We start from the raw sequence: 13,900 nt of genomic DNA, 5'->3' as shown, positions 1-13,900 counted from the left end.
GAAACATATTAGCTTGACATTTGGTAGGTAGTCAACATAAAAAAAATGCATCAAAAGAAAGAAGATACTATATAATGCATTTTCTGTGTTTTATAATATGATATTCCTTTAGAAGTGAGCCTTAAATTCAATTTTAGGTCTGATACTTAAAAACACTTGCCCATTGAACAGTGATAAATAACTGACGGTTAAAACTAGCAAGTAAAACAAAATATCATTCAGAAAACCCGAATATTCACAGTGTTCCTAAGGATTTTTCACTCACGCCTTGCGCTTTGCTGTTTCCATGTTTCTGCAGGAACAAAAACCAAAGAGAGAAAAAAATTTTTCTACATCTTGCACTATTCTGAAGTATTCCAGGATGACCAAATAAGGAAATACTGATGTCTGAAATGGACAAATACACAATTTTTAATCAACTTCTTAATGATCTTCTGTTTATTGTATTTTAGATTACCTCTTACATATCAGAAATTGTGCTTCTATAACACCCACTGGATTATTTTCATGGGCCTGGCAGATGACAGGTACTTAAACTTTAACATCTCTTTGCTTTCTGTTTTCTTCCTTCCTTCTTCCATCTCTTATTTGTAATGGACAGAACTGTATATATTTGTGGATCACAGTATGCTCTCTTTATACATGTACACAGTGTGGAATTTCTACATCATGATACTTATCATATGCATTACTGTAATACTTACCAATTTTCAAGAGTGAGAACTGTAAAACTTACACTCACCCACTTTCAAGAATAGAAAGTGTTGTCACTAGCTATAGTCACTATGATGTAGAAGAGACTTCTTGAATTTATTTTTCTTGCTTCAGAGAATTGTTGTGCCCTTTGACCATCTTTACCCCAATCCTCCAACCCCAACACCCTAGTACTGACCATTTTACTTTATTTCTATAAGTGTAAAAATTGTAGTCCCACATATTAGTATGATCATGCAATACTTGTCTTCTAGTTTCTGTTTATCTTACTTAATGTCTTTCAAATTCATCCTCCTTGACGGAAACGATGTTTTTTTTTTTCTTTTTCTTTCTTTATACATATACAGAACTGAATCTAGAACCCAGTACAATGGATCTGCAGAATTATTCTTCGGTGTCAGAATTTGTATTGCGAGGACTCTGTTCTTCACGACACCTACAAAACTTTTTCTTTGTATTTTTCTCTAGTATCTATGTGGTCATTATGCTAGGTAACCTCCTCGTTGTCATCACAGTAATTTCTGCCCCCAACTTGTTTTCCTCCCCCATGTACTTCCTGCTGGGGAACCTGTCTTTCCTGGACATGTGGCTGGCCTCCTTCGCTACCCCCAAGATGATTAGGGATTTTCTTAGTGATCGAAAGCTCATCTCCTTCGAAGGCTGTATGGTCCAGATCTTTCTCCTGCACTTTACTGTTGGGGCTGAGATGGTGTTGCTGGTCACCATGGCCTATGACAGATACGTGGCCATATGCAAACCCTTGCACTATATGTCGATGATGAGCCGGCAGACTTGCGTGAAGCTTGTGTTGGTCTCATGGGTCATTGGATTTCTGCACTCTATCAGTCAAGTAGCCTTTACTGTGAATTTACCTTACTGTGGCCCCAACGAGGTGGACAGCTTCTTCTGTGACCTCCCGCTGGTGATCAAACTTGCCTGCATGGACACCTACGTCTTGGGTATACTCATGATTTCAGACAGTGGGTTGCTTTCCACCAGCTGTTTTCTGCTCCTTGTGATATCCTACGCCGTTATCCTTCGCACCGTCCAGCGGCGGTCAGCAGGAGGCGTAACCAAAGCGCTCTCCACTTGCTCTGCACACATCATGGTAGTCACGCTGTTCTTTGGCCCTTGCATTTTTATTTACGTGTGGCCTTTCAGCAGGTTCTCGGTGGACAAACTCCTGTCTGTGTTTTATACGATTTTTACTCCACTCTTGAACCCTCTGATCTATACATTAAGAAACGAGGAGATGCAATCCGCTATGAAAAAGCTGCGCGACCGACGTGTGATTTTTCTTTGAATTTTCACTTTACACCGGGCTTGCCGTTCCTGCTCTTTCAAGTGACGTCGCCTCTCTAATAGGGTTCTCTTCAAAGATCTTCTGGTGTTATATTTGTGTTACTGTAGCATATTATGCTGCACATAGTTGATTTCAAATTAATGTGCATATAAATCTGTAAAACATTTTATACTTCCTGGTAATATTAATGTGTATATATATATATATATATATATATATATATATATATATATACACATGTACATATGTGTGTGTATCTATATCTAATAAAAACCCTCAAATGCATTTTGGAATAAACCTTACAATTTTGTTTCTTTTTAAAAACTAGCTTTGCTATTTTATTTTGATATAACCCTGTACAAAAATTAAGGTTCTTGTCACCGTCTTTGTCCAACACAATAAAGGGGAGACACTTGGGATATGGGACATTTGACACAGAGAAGCTAGACAAGGGTTAAGTAACAAATGCACGCTGCATCTTTGGGCTGATGTTTGAAAGCTTGAGAAGAGGCAAAATAAATGAATTTGGTCCTATGATTTTTTAAAAATATCCGTCCTTTGTGCTATACTTAATTGTTTTATCTAAAACAGAAACACATGCCAGCAACATTAAATCATAGAAGTTAACATAGAAAAAACTATATTTTATAGCTATTTCATGGCGTATATGTCATTGTATTATATTTCATATGTATTGTATTACTAAATTACTGCCCATTAATCCAAAGTAGATTCAATAAACGCTGCATTTCTCACTGAGTTGATTCGGACCAGTTGAGGTGTTTGTGTTTTAATACCACAGCCTCAGATCTTATACTGAGCTGCAAAATAGTTCTGAATCCTAAAATGAAAGTCATAACAAGTGTTAAATTTGACTTTGACTAAATAAACGTTTGAATTGATTGATTCTGCTTTGTGAAACTAATGGAGAGGAATAGATAATGACTGAGTTATTTCAATAATTGAGTGAACTTCTCAGTAATCTTGGACATCATCTTTCATCAAAGGAAGCTTGCTGGGGCTGCCCACTTTCCAGTCCCCCTTCTGTCTCTCTTAGACAGGGGCTTTCTTTCTTTCCATAAATTTTTCCTACTCTTAACCTCCATTGTTCCTGAATTCATTCTTCGATTTTAGAGAATATGAACTCTCATTTCAGATATCTAGTAGGTTTGGGAGTCTTCCACCAAGATTACTGGTTGGAGCTAAACAGATCAAGACCTTCAGTGACAATTGTAAAGGTTTCATTAGAGTTCTATAAGGAAGAAATACAGCGAAAGGAAGATTCATGGGAAAAACTTTTGGCAAATTTAAAATATGTCCCTTAGAATTTAAGTGTAACCAGATAACTGAATCATGAGTGAGAAAATGTTCAGAACATACCCTAAATTGCCATCAAAATGCACTGAAGGTTCATTTTTGAATCTTGTCCTGACCTGCCATTGTGGAGAGTGATAAGCAAGCAGAAAGCAGAAAAGAATTGATTGAGAGTGGAAACCTCAAAATCTTAGAAAAAGGCGATAGTAGCGTATTTAGCACTTTTACAAGTATTTTTTTCATTATGATAAAACTAAACATTTTTGTACTTCATGTCAGGAACTAAGAAATACTTTCTGGAGCAGAAAGAAGTAGTAGATATATTTGTTTTTCTCCTCTTAGGAGTTTGATCACTACCAATTGCTGATCTTTCTAAGTTTCTTGTGTTACAGGGTGATGACTACATGACAAAGTTTATACTTGGAGTTCATCATAGCACATGGCCACAACAATATATTGGTCTTTATACCTGTTTAGGGGAAAGAAAGTCAAGTTTAAATTGTCTATTCAGGTAATTAGTGAAACAGTTCCTTCATCTACAAAGGGAGGATAAATATATTGGTTATTGCCTTTATTCATCTCTTCTGGCCCATTCGCAAATTCCCTTTTAAGCACACACTTTTAAGTTTCCAAGATGAGATAGTACAATTTTACTTACTCTTTCAGATTCAAAAATTCCACTCGATTTTTCTTATATTGAAAAATCAATTCCATATCTCAGTGCTATATTAAAATGCTTACATCAATGAAGCTTCAGTATATATTAGAGGGTCTTTTATACAAGGAACTTAAAAATATGGAGCTAGATGATGGGTGCTCAGTAGCTGGCAAGCTAGCTAGATTTCTGATGTATCCCTGTGTCAGTGATGTACTAATAACATAGTACACAATTTCTGAGACTTCCTTTAATGCTTGCATTATTTTGAAAGTCTGTCTCATTCAATGATCATTTTAAGAAAACTACCCAAATAATATAACTCTGTTTAATGCTCATAGTGTACCAGATAATTTTTACTTCTATTAAAAATAATAACTTCAAGAAAACATTAGTAGCCCAATACATACACAAAGAAAATAAAGATTAAAAGTGAGTCTGCTAAAGTCAGTCTACACATGTAGAAATTAAAAGTAAGATCTTTTGATTCTATGTCAAGGCGATTTTAAACTATTGCTTGTACTTTTAATTCATTGAAATTACTTAGCAAAGTATCATATAAATAGTTTCTGAATGTAATTTCTATGAGATGAAATATAGGAAAGTTTTCTTTAAAATCATAATATGTTCCCAATGCTAACATATTTTTAGTTACTATGGAAAAGGTTATGAATTTTACTGTTTTTATAGTTAGGAATCAATAATGTTGCTATTTTTTATACCTTAATATGAATTACAATCATTTATTTTTAAGTTTTAATATTTTTCTTTTATTTTTCTTCCTGGAACAAATTGAAGACTTCTTTTTAGAAATGGAATCAAAAGCAAAAAAATTCAGAGTAAAATGTTCACGGTGGAGGTGTACCCTGAATTGAAATAAAATGCCCTGAATTTGAATAGTACATGATTAAAGTTCTACCTGGATTAAAAAAGAAAAACGAAGTTTGCTTTGGTTACTTCAGGGGATCTAACTCAGGAACCTGTGCTTGTGTTGGAAAGGTAGGCACGGTGCCAATGAGCTGAATCCCTGACACTGGTCACGTCTGCTTCCTATGACAGCCATTTTGCACGTGTACTGAATGTGAATGGTCATAGAATTCAAACACTGCCTGCCATAGGGTAATGCTGCTGCCTGCTATTATGTTAATACCATTTATTTTATCAACTTTGAGTATAGTACTGTAAGCAATTAATATCATATATGTATATGTTAAAAGAACTTACAAAAAGGTCAACATTTGCTTTAGGATTAATCTCTGTAGTCGTTAATCAGGTAGTACTGAGTTCTAGCTACTTATAGAATTTAAATATAGACTTATTTATTTATGTATTTTACTTTTAATTAACATGTGTCAATTGTACATACTAATGCAATTCAGTGTGAGATTTTGTTTGTTTGTTTGTTTGTTTTTGAGACAGGGTCTCACTACGTAGTTGCAACTGACATGGAACTCACTCATGTAGCCCAGTCTGGTCTCAAAATCACAGCGATCCTCCTGCCTCTGCCTCCCGAAGTGTGATATTTTAATACACATGTATACCGTGAACCTCTCAAATCCATTTTTCTTTATACATGCTAAGCTATAGTAATCTCTATTCTTTAATCAAGTTGACTTTTACATTTCCACATATGAGGGAGAAATGGTATGTATCTTTCTGTGTTTGGTTTATTTCCCTTAATATAATGCCCCATTCACTTTATTACTAGTGGCAGGATTACATTCTTCTTTACGGCTGAATAATATTTCAATGTGTATGTGTACTACACTTTATTCATTCACTGATGAGAACCTAGGTTGATTGCATGTCTTACTATTGTGAACAATTCTGTAATAAAGGTGTGCTTGTGTTTCTTTGGTATATTGAATTCATTATCTTTGAATATATGCCTAGTAGTGGGAGAGCTGGATCGTATGCTAGTTCTGTTCTTATTTTTTGAGGAAACTTCAGGTTGTTCTCCGTAATGTGCCCTTTTGTCATCAAGATATAACAAATGCTATTTATAATTTGATTTATTCAATAAGTAAATATCTCCAAGGAGAGATTTCAGCCACCTTCTAAAGGACAGACTTCATTTGTCTATTAAGTATCAGAGATATGTTATTTAATAACACACATTCTCAGACTCACAGATGTTCTATTGGGATGAAAGGAAATATACAATCACAAATATACTATGATAGGAATAAGTACAATATGCTCTAAGAAGAGAACAAATGGAAATTTAAGCCAGTCTTTATGTTTAGGAAAGACTTTCTTTATAACTACATCTCTTCTCCAATTTCTGAGGATTAGAAAGTGCCAAAAATCCAGCTCTCTTGCATATATGTTTGGCTACCCAGAACTAACCAATGACTCCTGCTCCATTTCTAGCTCTGGTCTCACCTCCATCTTGCCTTTTCCAGAGCATCACCTATGGCTCTGAATCATTGCATTACCAGAATCAGTGTGGACATCCTGTGCTTTAATTAAATATCGACGCTGATATATGTAGCTGCTTCATATATTACTAAAACTTGAGTGAAAAAAGAAACATCAGTTCCTGTTTTCAACAAACTATGGACTCCTGCAGAAAATGTGTGACTGTTAGTTCATGAAGGCCAAAAATTGAAATAAAAGAAAACTGAATTTTGAGAAAGCGCTCATGAAACTTGTTTACAATTTTAAAATGAAATAAAGTAAGTGCATAATAGAGTGAGTGCTTTGAAAATCACAAACAACACAATTTCATAATTGACCCATTGAATTTCAGTTGTAGAAATTAATGTCATAAATTGGCTTTTCACTATTAGCTACCTCCAGTGACTTATATTGACTATTATGTTTTAAAACTAATGAAAAATTGCTGATACTATCCATCTGCAGAGCTTAACTCATATGAAGGATTAGTTGGAAGGTTTTCCTTGTCACAGACATATTTACTAGTAACCAGAATATGTTTTCAGAGATATGGCCTTAGGGTATACTAATTTTAGAGTAAGGGAGAAGGAAAAAAATGAGAAAATGAAAAAGTGGAAATAATGTATTTGTAAATAGGGAAGGGAGAAGGTAGTGAAAAGAGGGAAGGTATAATGGGAAAAATGAGAAGCAAGACCTGTCATGTAACAGTAAAAGATCCCAATGAAGCTGGGCATGGTGGTGCATGCCTGTGATTCCAGCACTTGGGAAGGCTGAGGCAGGAGGATCGCTGTGTGTTTGAGACCAGCTTGGGCTACAAATTGACTTGCAGTTCAGTCTCAACTACATAGTGATACCCTGTCTCAAAAAACCACAATAAAAAAGAAAATCCAAATGATTTATGCAACTGTTCTGTATACCTAAAATGTACCAATAACCTCAATGAGAAAAAAAATGTTGTTCCTTAAAAAATAAAATACATTACTTATGGTTGAAAGACCAAGTTATTGAGAAAATTTTGAGTTTTGTGTTTTAACTGCCATCATTAAGAGATTATCTGATTCCTCTATAATTCTCTATGATGCATAAATGATCTTTGTTAATGTGAATATTAAAATAACTTTCAAATCATATTGTGTGATAAATCTTATTAATCTAAGTAATGTCTGTACACTAAGTTCTCACAGGAGGTGCTCAAACTTAAAGGTATATATTTGAGGTAAAATTCCAATCCTAGATATGAGTAGGTTATCTTTTCATTATGATAAGGGGTATCTATAAACACTGGGTCTCCTGTGATCTCTTCCTCCATCCACCAGAAATAAACCTGGGCATCTTGCCCAAAGACATGATTCTTACTCAATTCTGCAGCTCTGTGCTTCTCTTTATTCTTCTAGTGTTCACTATCTAGAATCTGATTTACCCGCTATGCTTGAAATTACATGATTTTAATGATATAATTAATTTTCATGAAGTACTAACAAGAAAGGTGAACACTTCTTTTTAAAATAATGTCCTTTCCATTTTCCAAAATGCCACAGACTCATTAAATCAAAATATTTTTAGTGACTTTAAATTTCTCCTTCTCTCTCTTCCCTCCTCTCTCTCTCTCTCTCTCTCTCTCTCTCTCTCTCTCTCATGGCCTTTATGGAAGGCACTAGTTTCAGTCTCACTGGATTCATAGCTTCATCTCCTGAACTTTGGGAGTTGATAAGGTTCTGCCTGGTTCCCCTTTCTTTTCTGCAGTCCTCAAACTCTCTCAAAGAAAAAGTCAGGCCAATTACAGGGCTCACTTTCATAGACTTCCTCACTCTCAGGACTACTGTTTTCCTTCACTGTCTGATGTTTGCAATGCAGAGAAAACTCTGCTGAAAAGAAGGATACACTTGAGACATTTGTAAGTAAATGAATACACTTTGAGTCCACAATGTTAAGTGAAACAAATCATTCATGTAAACTTAAATATCATATGGTCTTTCGCATTGAGAAATCCAAAAAACAAAGAGCAAAATAAAAAAAAAAAGACAATAAGAAGTGGGGAAATATTTTTCTAATGGGAAAAGGAACAAGAAGGAAAGGAACAAAACTGAAGAGAAATGGAAATAGAGTGTTTGCAAATGGGAAAAGGACTAAGGGTTAGAACAAACAGGTAGAAATGGGAAAAGTAAGAGGTAAAAAAGAATGAAGGTTGTTATGTACATGTGCCATCTCCCCCCGAATGTAGCATTATGTTCTGCAAATGTACTAATAAATATAGTACATAAATGAAAAAAGTAATTTCAGATAAAAGAGTAAGATTGATACATTAATTCCATTTAGGAAGAAGCAGAAGGCATGGGTTGTGCTTTTAAATTAGATAAAGCAAGTATAAAATTATACTTTGAACAGTAGAGATATTAGGTAGAAATTAAAATATGAGTATTAAATAATCCTAGTGGACTTTCATAATTTTGCTGGATTGTAGGCTGTGAGCCTTAATTCTGAACAGAAGACTGCAGTTCTTTGCCAAATTTGCCAATTCTAAGCAGTGTAATAATCCTCTACATTTTGTTGAATATTTTATTCGGTATGTTTTAAGAAGATACTTGGAGTTTTTCACTTTAAATCTTAAGTACAATACTAGTTTGAGTTTGTCAAAATATTATTTTTGTATCTCCTAATTAGTGAGATTGGTTAATACATTTATTTCAATTTTCTTTTGTGATATAAAGCTTATTTTGTTTATTTACTGCTGAAGCACTCTTCTACAAGGGAATAATTATTTTTCAAACATGTGGCATGCTCGTTTATACAGTTTCAGCATCCTGGTACACTGTGAGAGGGTTTAAAGAAGACAAAATTTTGCTACTAAAATAAGTTTTAGTTTTCCGTATTTGTAGTTCTATCTTGATGGTATTTGTCTTGTTATTATTCAAATAAATGGTATTTATTGTTTCCTCTATTTATGTGTAAACCTTTCTGGAGAAGAATGAGACCCAGACATCTCTGACAATCTCACAATGAGGACATTCATACCACTCATGCTCTGAGAAGCAGCGCATGACTCAGAGACCCCTTCGCGCCCCTTCCCTCTCTGCTCACGGGCAAGTAAGTACTGCCCAGACTTTCAGTGCACACATTACTTTTATTTCTTTTTATAGTTATACAAATCAAATTGTACGGCTCGTACCCTTGTGCCACAGGCATTTCTTTTTTAAAGGGTCATTTTGCTCCTTTATTTCCGACACATACAGCTTGTTTTTCCTTTTCTTTCCCTGTCGCCTTGACAGGAATTCTAACAAAATGTTGAATCCTGTATTGGAATCCTTAGTTCGTTTCCAGTCTCATGGGGAAAGATTCTGAAAATTCATGCCAACAATGTCTCTGTCGATGGGAAGGGAGAGAGGGTTTGAAGGGAGGGTCAGGGAATGGGGGGAAAATGAAAATCAAGAGTGATTATGTAAAGGTACGAATTTGCAACAATGAATGTCATTACATTGTATACATTAAATGTGCCACTAAAATTAATTAAAGAAAGTGCCGGGGTTTGGCTCAGTGGTTCAGCCATCTACATCACAAGTACAAGGACCCAAGTTTGATCCCTAGTACCAAAAAAAAAAAAAAAAAAAAATTCATGCGAAGTATAATATTCCCAATAGAACTTTGTTGCTATCCTCTATAAAATTCAGCAATGTTATGCTATTCTTATTTTGCAAAAAAATGGTTTATTATGAATGACTGATAAATTTCATCTCATAACTTTTTCTTTCCTTTATGTTGAATTGAAAATTTCAATTTTTTTACTTTTGATTGATTCTTTCTTTGTGTGCTTTTCCATGCTTCACACTTTTAGTATTTATCTTTGAATTGCATTTCCAGTGTGTAGAAATGCACTTGATATTTGTTTCAGTTTCATATTTTAATTTATGTGTTTGTAGTACTTTATCAGTACAACCACCATGGCAAGTTGATCCGTGAACATTCATTTCTCAATTCTTTCTTTAACTCCTTTCCCTGCTCCCTTTCTCTCTGTTCCTGCATCTCTAAGACCCTTATTCTTATGATTGTAGCTCATGATGATTATAATTCTTTTTGGGACCTTTAGCCTGTACACAGCACTTCGCAAACCCCCCTTTTATAATCTTTCCTGCTTTTCCCTCACTCTGTCAGTTCCCTTGCCATAAGTCAAAGATCTATCTTGCTGTTTCCTACTGTTTATTCTTTATTTGCACTTTATTTATATTTTGGGGTTCTCATATAGAGAACAATATTTAAATTTGTGCAATATTTAAATTTGTGCCTGATTTACTTCACAACATTACAGTCTCTAGGTACCTCCATTTTTCCTAAAAATGAATCAACCTTATCCTTCTTTAGGCAAACTAGTACTCCATTGTGTATAAATAACACATCGTCTTTATGCACTGAACTGTTGACAGAAGTATATGTTTGTTTGCTTGCCTGCTTGCTTGCTTTTTTAAAAAAGGAAATCCCCAAATGACTTTGCAGACTCACTGAATCATTTCACATTTTCAGTGCAACAAATGAAAAATAGTCTCTCCATCCTCACCAGAATTTATTATTCTCTCATTTCTTTAATTGAGCTCTTTTTATAGCCGCATAGTAATATCTCATCACGAGTTTCCCTGAATAGAACCATTTGTGGATATCTAGTTAGTCCTTTCTTCACAGTTGTGATTCAACTTTGATATTGCTTTGTTAATTTGATGTCTAATTGATCTATTTGCGATAGTGGAGACCAGTAATACAAAACATCTTATGCATACATTCATGCTTTTTGCTACCTGCATGTATTTTTTTCCTTTGAGCTTTGAAAATTCCTGACATATTCCCAAAGACTAATTATTCATTAGATATTTAGGTTGAATTTTTAAAGAATTAGAGGAGGACTATTCAAATTAGCTCACCTAGTTGAGGTCATTTATGCTCTTCCAGTAATCCAAATTATCGTGGGTACACGTGCACATATAATTATCAAAGTCCCCTTCTTATATCTGCAGGTTATGGAGTGGTATCTCTGGATTCATTTCTGACATATGTCTTTTTGTCTTAGTCTAAAGTATAACTTTAGTCAACAACTACTTCAAAGAATTAATCTTTTTTTCATTGATTTTTTTTCACTGTTCTTTTCTTTTGCATGTTCATGGATTTCTCCTCTCTTTATATGTTCCTTATTCTGGACTTATTCAAGTTATTGATTTGATTCTTTTCTGATTTTGTTCTTGCTGTTGTACCTGAGATCAAACTCGGGACCTTTGCTTGTGAGGCAGGCGATGGTCCCACTTTTCCGATTCCTAATCTATGAAGTTTATGCCACACCTGTTCATCTCTACACTCCTTCAGCTTTGGCCCACAGATTTTGATATTTTGTCTTTTTATTGACTTTGATTTTTATTTCATTGGGTATTTTATCTATGGCCCATAGATTATTTATAAATGTTTCATTTAGCGTCTAAGCATTTGGAAATTTTCTTTTTATCCTTTCCTTCTAGTTTCAATGACTAATAGTTATAGGATATAGTTTTCCTGATTTAAACTATTTAAATTTCTTGAGATTCATTTTATGATTTCGCATATTGTCTCTTTTGATAAATGTTCTGTAGATGTTTGAAAAAAATCTATATTCTCTTAGAGTTGGATGTAGTAGTGTACAAATCTCAATTAGGTATCCGTGGGTGGTATTGTTGAATTCTCTAAAGTCTGTCTGTCTAGTTTTTTCCATTGTTGAGAGAAGGGTACTGAAATCTGTATAACTATTATTGGAAATTTTTCTCATTTAATTCAATCATAGTGGGTTTTAATTCACAGATTACAATTCTTTAGTGTAGTACACATGTATTTAAAACTGTTTTGTATTTTTCATGAACTGTTCTTTTATAAGTGTGTTTTGTCCTACTTTTCCCTTGGTAATTTTCTTTTTTCTGAATGTATAAGATATTAATAAAATAACGCCACTTTTCTTGTATTAATTGTGTTTATTTTAATTTATAATTGATATTATAGCTATCATTGAAAAATTCTTAACTTTATATCTCAGTACTCTACTATGAACATTCTTTTCCATTTTCATATCATTTAAAATATTATAAATGAAAGATTTTGAAAAGGACCTTTTTAAACTATACAGTTTAAATCATCAGCATAGTTCAAAAATTCAGAATATTTGTATGCAGAGAAGAAATCCCTTTGGAATGTCTATCTTCTTGAAAATTTCCTAAGTAATTTATTTATGCTTCTGTTTATTTATTTATTTAGATGTGTATTCTAAATTATCCTCTACAATTTATAGTTGCATCTATTTCATTATGTATATTATTTTACTTTTCCAATACAAAATAATAAGCAGATATGTAACAAATGAATTTTATTATCGATTTCTTAAGAATAGAGGATTTATCAGATAAAATTTTTATCATTTCCTACTCCAAAATTTTGAAAAGATTTTATTTTCAAAATATGAATTCTTTGATATGTCTTTACTTAGTAGGAAATGCCTGACAGCAATAGAGAGACTTTTTTATTAAGCTATTTTAATGCCTGCTGGATCATGTCATGATAAGTATATGAAATTTATATTTAAATATAAACTTTATATACCTCTGCATTGTTAATATAGTTATTAAAATACAGACTAAATACAAACATAAATCTGTCCACTTTCATAGTCAACTTACCATAGATAAAAATCACATTATTTATAGTTTCGTCTATTACTGATTAAACTAGTTAGTTATCTGCCAAATATTGCAATACCTACTTGAATTTTTTGATGATAGCGGTGATATATCTATCTTCAAGTCTTGGTGTCTGTTATTGAGTTTAAATTTTATTTTCCATTGGATGAATTTTCACTTTTTTATGTTCTCTTCAGAGTTCCTGATGTCTCAGGGAAGAATGTACATGTAAGTTAGATAGAAAAAGAAAAAAGCTTTAAAATATTTTCCTTGCTCAATGTCATAATGAACAGAAAAAAATACAAAAAGCTTCTTACCTTTGTTCAACACATTTTTTAACCTGTATTTTATTCATTTTATTTTAGGCATATTTAAAGTTTTAGAAATATAAGTATGACATAAAAATATGAATCTTCAATAAAATTACAAAATATTCTTTGCTTGTATGACTGTTTGCCACATAGATTAGTGGCGAAAATTGTTTCTATCATCCACTGATTCTTGTAGAAGGTAAATACTTCACAGTTCACTTGCATGACAGTATTCTATTTCATTTGTGTCAAGTTACTTCAAAACTGGAAAGTCAGTTTAATATTTTAATCTTTGATTATAAAGTATCAATGAGCTGATAAAATGAAACAATACTAGCTAATAGAAAAAAATAAAAATGACTCAATTTAGTAAAAAAAAAAAAGCAGAAGTGAGAACAATTCAGGAAAGCTGCATAATTTTCTTATAAAGTCAGAAACACAAGTATCATGATTTACAGAATAAGATTGAGCTATTAGGCTACCACCTCTTATTTGTCAAGGAATAATTGTTGTTATCTCATATTTTCTGCTC

The 13,900-nt window shown here is 33.3% G+C and overlaps 1 protein-coding gene across 1 annotated transcript; it reads left to right on the top strand.

The window, feature by feature from the left end:
- The first annotated feature begins 1,084 nt into the window (after positions 1 to 1,084).
- On the top strand, positions 1,085 to 2,017 carry LOC104858966 (olfactory receptor 4K14). Its single transcript, XM_010619442.1, has one exon. It carries the CDS (start codon positions 1,085 to 1,087, stop codon positions 2,015 to 2,017), a length of 933 nt encoding a protein of 310 aa, XP_010617744.1.
- Positions 2,018 to 13,900: the final 11,883 nt, after the last annotated feature.

Source organism: Fukomys damarensis, unplaced genomic scaffold (assembly GCF_012274545.1).
Source record: "Fukomys damarensis isolate Sample0158 unplaced genomic scaffold, DMR_v1.0_HiC HiC_scaffold_17, whole genome shotgun sequence".
In the NCBI taxonomy this organism is placed as follows: Eukaryota; Metazoa; Chordata; class Mammalia; order Rodentia; family Bathyergidae; genus Fukomys; species Fukomys damarensis.
Note: the sequence above shows the minus strand (reverse complement) of the source record. Positions and strands in the feature narration are given on the sequence as shown.